General features: G+C 39.8%; 1 protein-coding gene across 1 annotated transcript; it reads left to right on the top strand.

Annotated features, from left to right (window-relative positions):
* Positions 1 to 6,978: 6,978 nt before the first annotated feature.
* On the top strand, positions 6,979 to 7,467 carry LOC119425208 (galactose-specific lectin nattectin-like). The gene has a single exon (XM_037692732.1). The coding sequence runs from the start codon at positions 6,979 to 6,981 to the stop codon at positions 7,465 to 7,467; it is 489 nt and encodes a 162-aa protein (XP_037548660.1).
* The last annotated feature ends 6,650 nt before the right edge of the window (positions 7,468 to 14,117 follow it).

Genomic DNA, 14,117 nt, shown 5'->3' with positions numbered 1-14,117 from the left:
CACCGATGCCCCTGTTTTTTTGCTTGGAAACCCCCCCCCCCCCCCCCCCCCATCCAGGGGACTTCCTCAGTCTGTAGCCTGCTAACCAGATCTGTCCCATAGGTAGCCTTCACTGCTGTGTTTCAAGCCAACCTTCTGTTGGAATCTCAAAAGTAATTTTTTAACACATGCAAACAGAGCACACCCATCCAAAACAATCAATCATCATCAAGAACAGTCAAATGTTTTAGTCCAGATGGCCAACTTGCTACATAAAGAAACAACCGGAGGACAACCAAGTCCAAAGTGGTTCACGAAAAAGATTTGTAGGCTCAATCATCCACGTAGATGACAACAAAAATGGTTAACTGGTCCAGATGACATGATTTAACCATTTTTGTTGTTATTTACCTGGATGAAAACATCCAGACTACCTGGTGTAAGATCTGACCTGTGCAATATCACTTGTGGAGTTCCTCAAGGCTCTGTACTTGGACCAAAGTTATTTATTTTATATGTGAATGACTTAGTGAATATATCAGGACTCCTCAAATGTGTCCTTTTTGCAGATGACACCACATTTTTTTGTTTGGGTAAAGATGTAAAACGGATGTTGGAATTGATGAAGACAGAATTTGATAAAATACAAACTTGGTTTAAACTTAATAAATTATCATTAAATTTAGACAAAACTAAATACATGATATTCAGTAACAAAAAGAGAACTGTTGACGATCCATTTAGAATTGAGGGTGTTGAGATTTGTAGAGTTAATGAGATGAAATTTTTGGGTGTAATCATTGATGAACAGCTAACATGGAAAAAACAAATAAATTCTGTAAGAACAAAAATATCTAAATCTATTGCAGTACTATACAAAGTCAGGGAATTATTAAATGATAAAGCTCTGTACATGTTGTATAACACAATCATTGTTCCACATTTAATCTATTGCATTGATGTTTGGGGGAAAGCGTGTAAAACATTTACAAAACCTATTTTTATTTTACAGAAAAGAGCTGTAAGAATCATCACCAGAAAGCATTACAGTCACCCATCAAGCACATTATTTTATCAACTGAAGTTATTGAAGTTCCATGATTTGGTAGATTACAGTATTTTATCAGTTATGTATAGGGCTCAAAATAACACATTACCATTAAATATCCAAAGAAATTTTGTTAAAAGACAAAGTTGCTATAACCTTAAGGGGATAGAAATATTTGTCAAACTAAAATTCAGAACTAGTCTGAAGGGAAGGTCTACCTCAATCCAAGGAGTTGGATTGTGGAATGGTCTAGAGAGTGATGTGAAAAATGCCAAGTCAATGTGTACATTTAAGAAAAAGATCAGAACTGAATTGTTAAAAAAGTATATATGAAGTAGCTTAGTGTGTGTTTTGTATTAGAATTAGATAAATTAGAAAGTTATTCATTTTGTTCTGTTACTTGAAGATTATTATGTCTGAAATAATTGTTTGAAAAAAAGGGGCAGATATAATAAGATGTTTGCTTCTTTCTGCTGCCTTTCATTTTAAATCTTTTGTATCTTTTTTTATATTGTTATGGAATTGTTTTGTATTTTTTTTAAATGAATAAACTATATACCATACCATACCATACCTGGATAATTGATGCTACAACCCTTTTTTTGTTATGGATGTTTATTAGTAACTCATGTTAAACTAATGTGTGTGAGTTAGAGAGTTGCTTGTGTGTCTACATGCTTCGTTGTGCAGAGCATGAAGCCTGTCTCTCTGATCAACTCCAAGGCCTCTTCCTCATCTGTAAGCTGGAAAGCAGAGGTCGTCTTGGCCTCGTCTCTGTGTGATAACGTGTATTAAAGCTTTCCCTGCTTCTCTGTCCGGCGCAGATTATCACTGACAAGGCTATAGGCATGCACATCTGTAAAACCTTCCTTGATGTCTGCCCTTGCAAGTAAAGATAGGTTTAAAAATCTTGTTGTGACCTCAGAGAGGCTTATTTGTGTAAAAAGATAAGGAACCTGCAGAACAACCTTCACATCAATGTGAAGAAGCAGGAGGAGATGATTGTGGATTTCATAAGGAACAAACACACCTACACCCCTCAAGATAAGAGGATCTACGGTGGAAGTGGTCTCCAGCTACATGTACTTGGGTGTACACATGAATGACAACCTCAGCTGGGACAACAACACCACCAGCCTGATCAAGAAAGCTCATCAGAGACTACTTCCTCAGACGGCTGAGAAGAGCTGGTCTGGGAAGCTCAGTCCTCACCTCCTTCTACAGGTGTGCAGTGGAGAGCATCCTGTGCTGCAGCATCAACATCTGGTATGGAGGCTGCACAGCTGCAGAAAGAAAAGCTTTGCAGAGAGTGGGGAAGGCTGCACAGAAGTCTGTTGGAGTCAGCCTCCTCACCATCACAGACATTTACACTTCCAAATGCAGGAAGAGAGCCACCTGCATCATGAAGGACCCCACTCACCCAGCACACACATTTTTTGCCCTGCTCCCCTCAGGAAGGAGGTTGTGGAAAATTAAGTATAGAACCACTAGACTGAGGAACAGCTTCTACCCTGAAGCTGTTGGACTCATGAATCTCTAACCAGGATAATCACTGTAATGCCACTTTATTTGGTGATATGAGCTGCTGACTATATATCACTGATTATATACCATTATATATATTATTATGTACCATACCGGATTGGTCGAAGCCCGGGTTAACAACGACAAACAGGGTGCCGGAGAAAATTGGGCTACTGTTAGTCGAAGACCATGAGGAGGGAAATGTGTCAGGTGACAGAGGGAGAAGAGGAAAGTGAAGAATGTAGGACTGAGGGTTGCAACTCTAAATGTGGGGACAATGACAAGCAAAGGTAGAGAGCTGGCTGGCATGATGCAGAGAAGGAAGGTAGATGTTTAAGTGTCCAATAGACCAAGTGGAAGGGCAGCAAGACTCGCAGCATTGGAGCAGGGTTTAAACTGTTTTACCATGGTCTAGATAGAAAAAGAAAAAGAGTATGGATGGTCCTGAAGGAGGAGTTGGCAAAGAATGTAGTAGAGGTGAAGAGAGTGTCAGATAGGGTGATGTGTCTGAAGGTAGAAGTAGAAGGTCTGATGCTAAATGTCAGTGGTTATGCTCCACGGGTTGGATGTGATGGGGAGGAGAATGATACATTTTGGAAAGATCTGGATGAAGTGATAGAGAGTATTCCCAAGGAAGGAAAGGGTGGTGATTGGAGCAGACCTGAATGGATATGTTGGTGAAGGAAACAGAGGGGATGAGGAAGTGATGGGTAGGTTTGGTGTCAAGGAAAGAAACCAGGAAGGACAGATGAGGTGGATTTTGCCAAGAAAATAAAAATGGCTGTAGTCAACACATATTTCCAAAAGAGGGAGGAACATAGAGTGACCTATAAGAGTGGAGGAAGGAGTACGCAGGTCGACTACATTCTGTGTAGAAGAAGAAACCTGAGGGAGATTGGATACTGTAAGGTTGTGGCAGGGGAGAGCGTGGCCAGACAGTATCAGATGGTTGTGTGTAGAATTACTGTTGTTGTGAAGAAGAGAAAATAAGTAAAATCAGAAAAGAAGACCAAATGGTGGAAGATGAAGAAGGAAGGTTAGAGTTTCTTTGTCATTCACACCACATGTAGTAAGTGTGGTGAAACAAAACTGTATACACAGGGTCCCAGTTATGAAGAATGTTGTGAGAAATTCAGAGAGGAGCTGTTAAAAGCTCTAGGTGGTAAGAAAGAGCTTCCAAATGACTGGACTACTACAGCAACAGTAATTAGAGGTACTTGGTGTGTCATCTGGACAGAGAATGGATGATAAGGAAACCTGGTGGTGTAATAGTGAAGTGCAGGACGCTATTCAAAGAAAGAGATAAGACAAGAAGAAATATGACAGTGAGAGAACAGAAGAGAGGAGACAAGTGTAAGGAGATGGAACATAGAGCAAAGAGGAAAGTAGTTAAGGCAAAGCAGAGGGCGTACGATGAGTTGTATGGGAGGCTGGACACTAAAGAGGGCCAGAAGGACTTGTACTAATTGGTGAACAGAGGGATCAGGTTGGAAAGTATGTGCAGCAGGTTAGGCTTGTTAAAGAGAGGAATGGTAATGTTCTAACAAGTGAGGAGAGTGATGGGAAGATGGAATGAGTACTTTGAGAACCTAATGAATGAAGAGAATAAAAGAGAAAGAAGAGTAGAGGTCATAGAAACTGTGGACCAGGAAGTGAGAAAGATTAGTGAGGGTGAAGACCGGAAAGCTCTGCAAAGAATGAAGAAGGGGAAGGCAGTAGGACCTGATGACATAGCAGTGGAGGTTTGGAAATATCTTGGAGAGATGGCAGTGAGGTTTTTCAATCAAGTATTCAATAGTATATTTGAGGGTGAGAAAATGCCTCAGGAATGGAGAAGAAGTTTGCTGGTGCCCATTTTTAAGAACAAGGGTGATGTACAGAGTTGTAGCAACTACAGAGAAATTAAGTTGATGAGCAACACAATGAAGATCCAGGAGAGAGTTGTGGAAGCAAGACTTAGACGAGAGGTGACTATCTGTGAGCAGCAGTATGGTTTCATGCCAAGAAAGAGCACCACAGATTCCATCTTTGCTTTGAGAATGCTAATGGAGAAGTACAGAGAGGGTCAGAAAGAACTCCATTGTCTTTGCAGATAAAAAAAAAGCATATGACAGGGTGCCAAGGGAGAAGGTGTGGTATTGCATGAGGAAATCTGGAGTGGCAGAAAAGTATGTTAGACTGGTACAGGACATGTATAAGGACAGCAGGACAGTGGTGAGATGTATTGGAGGAGTGACAGATACTGTAGCTTCAAGGTGGAGGTGGGATTGCATCAAGGATCGGCTCTGAGCCCCTTCTTGTTTGCTCTGGTGATTGACCGACTAATAGATGAGGTCAGGCAAGAATCCCCATGGACGATGATGTTTGCAGATGACATTGTGATCTGTGCTGAGAACAGAGAACAGAGAACAGATGGAAGAAAACTTTGAGAGGTGGACGTATGCACTTGAAAGAAGAGTAATGAAAGTCAGCCATAGTAAGACACAGTACATGTATGTGAATGAGAGGGAGGCCGGTGGAACAGTGAGGCTACAAGGAGCAGAGGTCACAAAGGTGCAGGACTTCAAGTACTTGGGATCCACTGTCTGGGAAAATGGGGAATGTGGTAAAGAGGTGAAGAAGAGAGTCCAGGCAGGATGGAGTGGATGGAGAAAAGTTTCAGGAGTGATTTGTGACAAAAGGGTGTCGGCAAAGGTCAAAGGAAAAGTTTACAAGACTGTGGTGAGACCAGCTATGTTGTATGGTCTGGAGACAGAGACATGGACAAAATGAGAGGAGAAAGAACTGGAAGTAGCAGAAATGAAGATGTTGAGGTTCTCCTTAGGAGTGACAAGAATGGATAATATTAGGAATGAGATCATCAGAGGTACAGCACAGGTTGAACAACTGGGATAAAGTTAGAGAAACCAGACTGAGATGGTTTGGACATGTCCAGAGGAGGGACAGTGGGTATATTGGTAGAAGGATATTATGAATGCAGCTGCCAGGAAAAAGACAAAGAGGCGATATATGGATGCAGTTAGAGAAGACATGGAGGTAGTTGGAGTGAGGACAGAGGATCCAGAGGACAGAGTGAGATGGAGGAGGAGGACTCACTGTGGCAACCCTGAGAGAAGCCAAAAGAAGAAAAAAAGAAGATGTGCTGCTGATTATTCATGCTGCTGATTTTTTGCTTTTATGCTGCTGTGTTCAGATATCTGCTCACTACAGACTCATGTTCAGACTGCTGTTTAATATACTGTAATATTTTACATTATTAGTGTTTAGCATAAATCTTAGATCTTTTAGCATACCGTTTGGTGTTCGTTTAGCGTATACAGCAACTTGGTGTATATCTTAGATCCTTACATACTGCTTCTTTTAATACTTTATATCTTTGCTATTTTTTGGGTATAATTGGGATCTTGAGTGCACAGTTTCATTCCACTTGATATACCACATGTGATGCGAATGACAATAAAGAACCTTGAACCTTGAACTTGAAGTTGAAACGATAATTATTTTATCCAACATACTGTTTGTTCAGAGTCCGCATAAATAAAAGTCCTGATGCAAAACTTTAAACATGATGAGATGTTTATCAGAGATTAAACTCAGTCATCTCTGTACAATAACAGTGCAATAAAAAAAAGAATTGTATATGGTCTGCACTTATAAAGCACCTTTCTATCTTATCAGGATACTCAAAGCACTTTACAGCATAATCTGTGCCCTCATTTACCGGTACCCATTCATACAGCACTCTACTAGATCTTTGCAAAGATTAATTACTGCCACGTCCGTACACCAATGGGACACACATCGGAGGCGATGAGGGGTTCAGTGTCTTGCCCTGGGACACGTTGGCATGTGACTGCTGATGGAATCAAACCTCCAACTCCATTGGAGGACGACTGCTCTAACCACTCAGCCACAGCTGCCCATATTAATGATAACAAAAACATTTCCTTGTTTCATTTCAATGTAGTTTGAGAATCAGTGATGTAGAGGATACAGAAAAAGGCAGGAAATTTGAGAAATGTTTGTGTTTAAAGTTTATGACTGAGATTTTTAATTTACCCTCAGAATAAAATCTTAATTTAAATACAAACACAGGAAGGACTTTATCTTTGAGGTTCCTGCACTGTATATGAACACTTTTAAAATAAAGATAATATTAGAGGACAACTTGTGGTCAAAACTACAAAATTATACATTCATGAAAAAAAAAATCCAGGTTCATTTTCCATCAGATGACCAGATTTTGTGCTGCAAGTGTGACAGCTGGATCAGTTACCAGATCTCTGACCAATGACATCACAGCAACAAGTCAGACTCCCTCTCTGAGGGATATAAAAGAAGCAGCAGGTCAGTGGACTCTGCAGGATTCTTTCCAACATCCATCCCATCATTCAAAGCTCTCAGACTTGGAGACTCTAAACTCCACCATGATGCTGTTCCTCTCTCTGTTGGTTCTGGCTCTGGCTGCTGCGTCTCCTTCAGATGGACAGGAACTGAAGCTGCAGAGAGGCGACTGTCCCATGTACTGGTTCAGCTTCGGCGGTCGCTGCTACAAGTATTTTGCTGCACGTCTGACCTGGGCTGATGCAGAGTTTCAGTGTTTGTCAGAGGGAGCCAACCTGGTGTCCATCCACAGTGAGGAAGATCTTAATTTTGTGGTTTCTTTGGTCCAAAACTTTGATCCCACTCGGGAATGGACCTGGATTGGACTCAATGACATGCACAAGGAAGGAGGATGGATTTGGACTGATGGGTCTATGTTCAATTTTTCCCGTTGGGATATCGGACAGCCAGACAATCTTGATGAAGAGGAACACTGTGGCCACATTACCTTTGTAGATCATGTTAACTGGAACGATTATTCATGCTCATTTGAATCACCTTTTGTTTGTTTACTTCGCAAAGTTTGTCCCTAACAACAAAAAGCTTCTTGTGAGTTGACTGTATGAGAGCGGATGCAAAATATGCACATTTAAACAGTGAAATATTTTGATAAGGATGTTATAAATAAATATGTTGCAATTATTTTCATGTCATCATTATTGCATGCAAGAGGCAATGTAACAGCAAAGGTTGGAAATTTTGAAAAAGTGCCATTTTATAGGTAATTTTACAAAACAAAAGGTTTAAATGTTTGGAAATAAATCTTTCTATAATATTACAATGTGGTGGGGTTTTTTTTCTCTCATTTAGCTGAATATAAGTAATTTGCATTGAAAAAAGTAAGTTTTTAAAGCTGCAAAGCAACCAATATGTTTCAGTAGTTGTTGCAGTTCTGCAGCCACTAGGGGGCAGCAGATGTACTCTCTATAAAGCCAAAGACTAATATATGAAGCTATATAAAGTGCTTTATCAGCCACTGCCAGAACAGTATAGATTTATTTAAAAGAAATGTTGTACAAAACATGTTTACTTGACTAGAAAGACACATGATCCAAGAAAAATAAGAAGTCTGACAGCTTTATTGTAACACATGAATTGTGTAACTTTGCTGCAGCAATAACTTCGCGGTTGGACCGACATGACTCAAACAAACAGAGAGGTATTATCTCATAAAGGACTTATAAACATGAAAGCACATTCAACTTTATACACCAAAACAAAGTGGGAAACAGAGGGAGAAATAGATATAACAGAGGAAGAGTGGAGAACAATCTGGGAGTATCAGTGGAAATGTCGCAGCTCAGGAAGATGGAGGGAATTTAGGTGGAAAAGTTTAATAAGATACTTTATTACACTTTACCAAAAATCCCACTATAAGGGTAACTCTCCAGCTTGCTGGAGAAACTGTATAAATAAAAGTGTATATCATTAACATAGTTCTTGGGACTATCAAGTAATTAAAACTTATTGGATGGAGATACATAGGGCAGATATTATTGAAAGTCAACTGCCTCTAGAAAGTAAAGTTTTATTTTTTGGACTCATGCCTGAAGGATGGTCAAAGATAGACAAATATTTGTTCAATATTTTATTAGTTGCGTGCAAAAAAGCCCTCATGAAAAGATTGACTTTCATTAGAGAGCCCAACATTGAACATATGGATGGACGTCACAATGGACATATACACGATGGAGGGAATAACTACAGAATTTAACGATGAAAAGGGATTATTTACTTTACAATGGAAGAAATGGATGGTTTATACAAAAATCACACAGACCAGATATATACATTGCAATTTCTGTATGATATGTTGATTATAACAAAAAAACACTTTCTCACCCTTTCTATTATCTATGTTGTGTTATTTTTCTTGTTTAAAAAAAGGCATTTCAATGGATACTTTACTAATAATTGAAGTGGATGTACATGTTAAATAAGTTTATAAATGTCAATAAATATATAAATTAAACAAAAGGGAACGAAGGACCTCATCAGTTTTTCATGTACAAGATGACTCCTTCAGTGTACTTGTTTAATTAAAATCAAAAGAGCTCACCAATCATCAGTAGTACATGAGTTGAAGGTTTATCAGAAGAACATTATTAGAAGAACATTCAGAAACAAGGGTGCATGGATGAGCTAATGGTCTTTTCTGTCTTACAGGCAGATGTTGCAGATGTTACAAACTTGTGAAGCATGGCGATCTTTTAGTGCAGCATCTGTTTCCACAAGTGTAAGAGAAATACTTTGATCACAACATGGTGGTATATGTCTCCCTCAGATGATGAAGTAATAAAGAGAAACTTTAATGTGACAGCTGGTTCATGCTGCTTCATTTGGACCTGAGTTCATGCAGATCTTCATTGTTGCTCTTTGTTCACCAACACATACTATCCTGGTTGGAATATATCTAGACTTTGTATATTTGAGCAATGAAACCAGAAAATGTGTCATAACTGTAAAATTAGCTTACTTTATTGGTTATTTTTATTGGTCACTATAAGATGCTGTTAGATTGCACTTTGCTTCATAATTAAAAAAGTCTAGGATTTTGTCATAAATCTATAAAAAAGTATAACAGTTTATTTATTTATTTATTTATTTATTTATTTATTGTTACAGTTTGGGTGATATGATCTGACATGTACAGGTAATAATTAGTACATCTACAATGTGAAATACCTTAATCTGAACTGTACTTCCATCATTTTTTCCAGGAGAAAAAAAAAAAAGTTTTTTCATCTAGTGAGAAAACAAACAAAAACAAGACCAACTAAAAGTACTCTCAAAAACATCTGTATAGTTCACAGTGGTCATCAGAACTGTCGGTGCTCCTTGTGTGCTTAGCTGGCAGGAAGCAATGCACACAAATAAACACATTTGTCCGTGTGTGTGTGCGTACGTGTGCTAGATTCATTGGTGGAGTTCACGTAAGCGGAAAAACAGTCTTGCAGCTCTGAATAAAATGTAAAAACAAGTTATTAAACTATATGACCACATGAGGTCAGCAGAAGACTGTGACAACGTGTTGGCCTGTGAACGCATCAGGTTCTCCCAGAAGAGCTGGAAGAGGTGGCTGTGGAAAGAGATGTCTGGCCTCCCTGCTCAAGCTGATGATGGATGGATGGATGGATGGATGGATGGATGGATGGATAGTAAAATGCTAAATTGTGCTAAAATCTATAAGGAGGAGAACAGAGCATACGTTTGTTGATTAACACCTGAGAGGAGACAGACACAGCAGCAGCAGGTAATTCACCACGTCAGATCACTTCTGCCATGTGAATGAAATAATCACAAAGTGCTGGGTCTGCCCTGGTTCTCCCCCCAGAGAGAATTACTGGCAAACCTTTCAAAGGGAGGTGTCCAGGAGGCATCTTCTTCAGATGCCTGGACAAACCTCAGCTGACTTCTTTTAATGTGAAGGAGCAGCATGGCCTTCATTATTTCTTCACCACAACCAAACAAAGAAACGTCCTCATTAGCGAGGATGAGGCCACACTCTGTCAGTCCATCTCCCACTCTGTCCTATACACACACACAAAAGAAAAATTATATGTATTTTTTTTTTATTTGTCCTTTAGAGTGACATATTTATGTTGCAACAAAGATATATCTGCAAAGAAAAGTAAAGATGAAGCTTTATAGAGCATTTACAGAAACCGAACAATGGAATTAATTTAGGTCATCAGTTGTTTATCTGCTGTTTATTCAGAGTGAGTATGAATAAACATCCTGATCCAAAACCTTGGATTTGAATGCAGAACTGCTGAGACGTTAATTAGCGATTAAACTCAGTCATCTCTACATGACTAAATTGCAATTAAACAGAATTGTATGGGACAACAAAACAATGCTTGGAAATTAAACCTCTCACATAAGAGTGTGTCAATTTTGTCCCATAACATGCAACTTTATTCAATGTCGTTTAGAGACTGTGGCGTGAATGGCGGAGAAACGGAGAAATGTTTGATTTGAAAACTAATTTTGTTCATTATAAAATGAGCATGATGCTCTGTTACTGTGTTGTGATTCATGACAAAAGGGTGGCAGCAGATGTCAAGGAAAGGTGGTAAGAGAAACTTTGTTGTATGGTTTGGAGTCAGTGACAAAAAGACAGGTGACAGAACTGTAAGAGGCCAGACTGAGATGGTTTAGACATTTCCAGAGAAGGGACAGTGGGTATACTGGTAGAAAGATGTTAGAAATGCAGCTGCCAGGAAAAAGACAAAGAGGAAAGCCAAAGAGATGCAGTTAGAAATGACACAAAGGCAGTTGGAGTGAGGACAAAGGATGCTGTTAGGGAATTTTGGTCAAAAGTTATAGATGTTTTTTATTAGTATGGCTGAGAATCTTAAATCTGCCCATGAATCATATGTTTATGTAAGCAGAGAGAGCTGGATGAGGAGCTGGGTGAGGCTGCAGCAGGCAGCCAAGGACACCTCCAAGATCTGTGAATATGGCTGAACTGATAAGATTATAAAAGCAAGCTGAGAAGGCAGCTCTGCGCAGATTCTCATGACTAGCCTTCATGTGTGTACTTCATGTAAATTTATGTAACCTGTCCTAAAAATTTGACCTTACAAGTAAATACCGGTTAAAAATCTTCTGCCATTGAGTGTGGTTCTATTTGAGAAAGTAAAATCCATCCATCCATTTTCTTTTACCCGCTTATTCCATTTTGGGTCACAGGGGTCGCTGGTGCCCATGTCCAGCAATCACAGTGCAAGGGGCGGGGTACACCCTGGACGGGTCGCAAGTCCATCACAGGGCCACATAGAGACAAACGAGACAAACAACCAGTCACTCTCTCACTCACACCTAGGGACAATTTAGAGTTACCAATAAGCCTAACATGCATGTTTTTGGTCTGTGGGAGGAAACCGGAGTACCCGGAGAAAACCGGAGTGAAAAAACGGAGAGAACATGCAAACTCCACCCAGAAGGCCCCTGGACTGGGGTTTGAACCAAGGACCTGCTCGCTGAGAGGCAGCAGCTCTACCAGTTGTGCCACCGTGCTGCCCAGTAAGTAAGATAAGTGAGGATATTTTTCTCCGACAGATACAGAGGACAGTGGGATGGAGGAGGATAACTTGCTGTGCCCACCCCTGAAGAGGGAACAGATCCCTTCAGGGGAGCTTTGCCCCAGTGCTGACAATGGCTCTTGGCTTGAATAATGTGGTGGCCAGTCAGAGGTATTTGTAATAGGTAGGACACACTGATGGGTGGTGTGTGTGTGTGTGTGTGTGGGTGGGTTGGGGGGGTCTTGGGTCCTCCCCCATCAAATTTTGAATAAAGTAGATGCCATTTCCTGCATTCTGATGTATTTTAACTGATTGTTTAACATCTAGTTTTACCTACATAAGTAAACACATGATTCATTAACTATTTTAGAGTTAATGGCACAACAAGAAGTAGCCTGACCAACAGCTCTCCTTGTGTGACTAGAGCACGCTCTGCTTCTTTCACTCATTCTAGCCATAGTCTAAGAAGCATAGTGTAGTCTATGTTAACTTTTAGGGGAAAAAATCACTAGCCAATATAAAACAATAATATTAATCACTCCTTCTTACAATGGCCATAGGCACAATATTCATCGTGTTTATTAGTAGCTTAAAACACCTATTAAATCTCCAGTAGTGGGCTCGGTCTACTGCAGTGGCAATTTTAGCCTCTTTTTGGGGAGCTCAAGCACCCCTAAATTTTAATTCAGCACCCTGAAAAATAAGGAAACTAAGGAAACTCAGTTCTCAAACTTTAGATTCACCAAAATATTGAATAAATTTGTAATAAATATGGAATAAATTATAACAGTTTTGAACGGGCCAGTAAAATCTATGATTTTTTTTAACACGTTTAATTCTTGAACACCACCTATCAATCAATCCAGTAAACGCGTCAGCAACTGACCAATCAGTGATCTCAATTTGTCCCAAAGGTAAATTCAATTCAATTCAATTCAATTCAATTCAAAAATACTTTATTAATCCCAAAGGGAAATTATTTTGTTGTTGTAACTCATTATCCTCATTTCATTAAGAGATGTTATAGATGCTGATGGCTGTAGGCAGGAAGGATCTCTTGTAAAGATCCATCCCACAGTGGATCCTAAGAAACTGGCTGCAGATGCCGTCCGATCCGTCCACCCAGACTCGGCTGGCCTCTCAGTTCCCCTGGACTGTAGGACCACCTGAATGCTGGGCTGAACTCCTCCCAGAGCGATGGCCACTCCTCCCAGCAGTCTGCCGAGCTCCTCATAGCTGTGGGCAGCCAACTGTAGGTGCTGAGGGACGATCCTGTCCTTCCACTGTCATGAGCCGTGTTTCCTGCTAGTTCCAGGATCTCAGTTGTCAGGCACTCGAGCACAGCTGGCAGGTAGATGAGAATACGTCCACATAACATCCTTTTCAACTCATTTGAGAGTTGGGGCCATAGTTGAGATATTATTTGAGCTTTTGAGATGTTAATCAGCTGCTGTTGTTGTAGAAAACAGCATTGTTGCCATGGTTACGCATCATAACAAATGTCCAAAACAATGAAAGTTTCAGTAAAAATCCTTCCGGCTGTACAGCGTCCGATACCAGAAGAAACAATAATCCAAAAAATATGATTTACATCCAGAAAACCAGGAATTAAAGTTTCCAAAAGCAAAATCTCAGAATGAAAGTAACAGAGCTGCTCCAACATGCAGCCACCTTGAGCAGCGCAATTGTAAATTATAACGCCCCTTATCTGCAGGAGCTCCACCCAATTTTTCCTCCGGCAACATTGTTGGGATTTTGCTTATACGGTCGCTTTGTGATCAGAGGGATTTTGTGAAAAATCATCAGAAAAATGATTAAACATCAGTGGAGAACGTGTAATTTAAACATGTATTACCCTGAGTGTTTAGAGGGGGCGGGTAGGATGCGTGAGAGAAGCGGAGCATTCTCTAGTCACTGGGATCAGTACCCTGAAGCCCCGCGATAAATGAAAAACCGCTAGTAGTACAAGTAGTAAGTAGTAGTTTATTCTAGTATATATATATATATATATATATATATATATATATATATATACAAAGTATATATATTCAATTCAATTCAAATATACTTTATTAATCCCAAAGGGAAATTATTTGTTGTTGTAACTCGTTATCCTCATTTCATTAAGAGATGTTATAGATGCTGATGGCTGTAGG

This window comes from Nematolebias whitei, chromosome 19, assembly GCF_014905685.2.
Source record: "Nematolebias whitei isolate Nwh7 chromosome 19, NemWhi1, whole genome shotgun sequence".
NCBI classification, from domain to species: domain Eukaryota; kingdom Metazoa; phylum Chordata; class Actinopteri; order Cyprinodontiformes; family Rivulidae; genus Nematolebias; species Nematolebias whitei.
Note: the sequence above shows the minus strand (reverse complement) of the source record. Positions and strands in the feature narration are given on the sequence as shown.

Excerpts from the sequence above, each read along its gene's own strand:
- LOC119425208 (XM_037692732.1), top strand. The coding sequence starts at position 6,979 with ATGATGCTGTTCCTCTCTCTGTTGGTTCTGGCTCTGGCTGCTGCGTCT.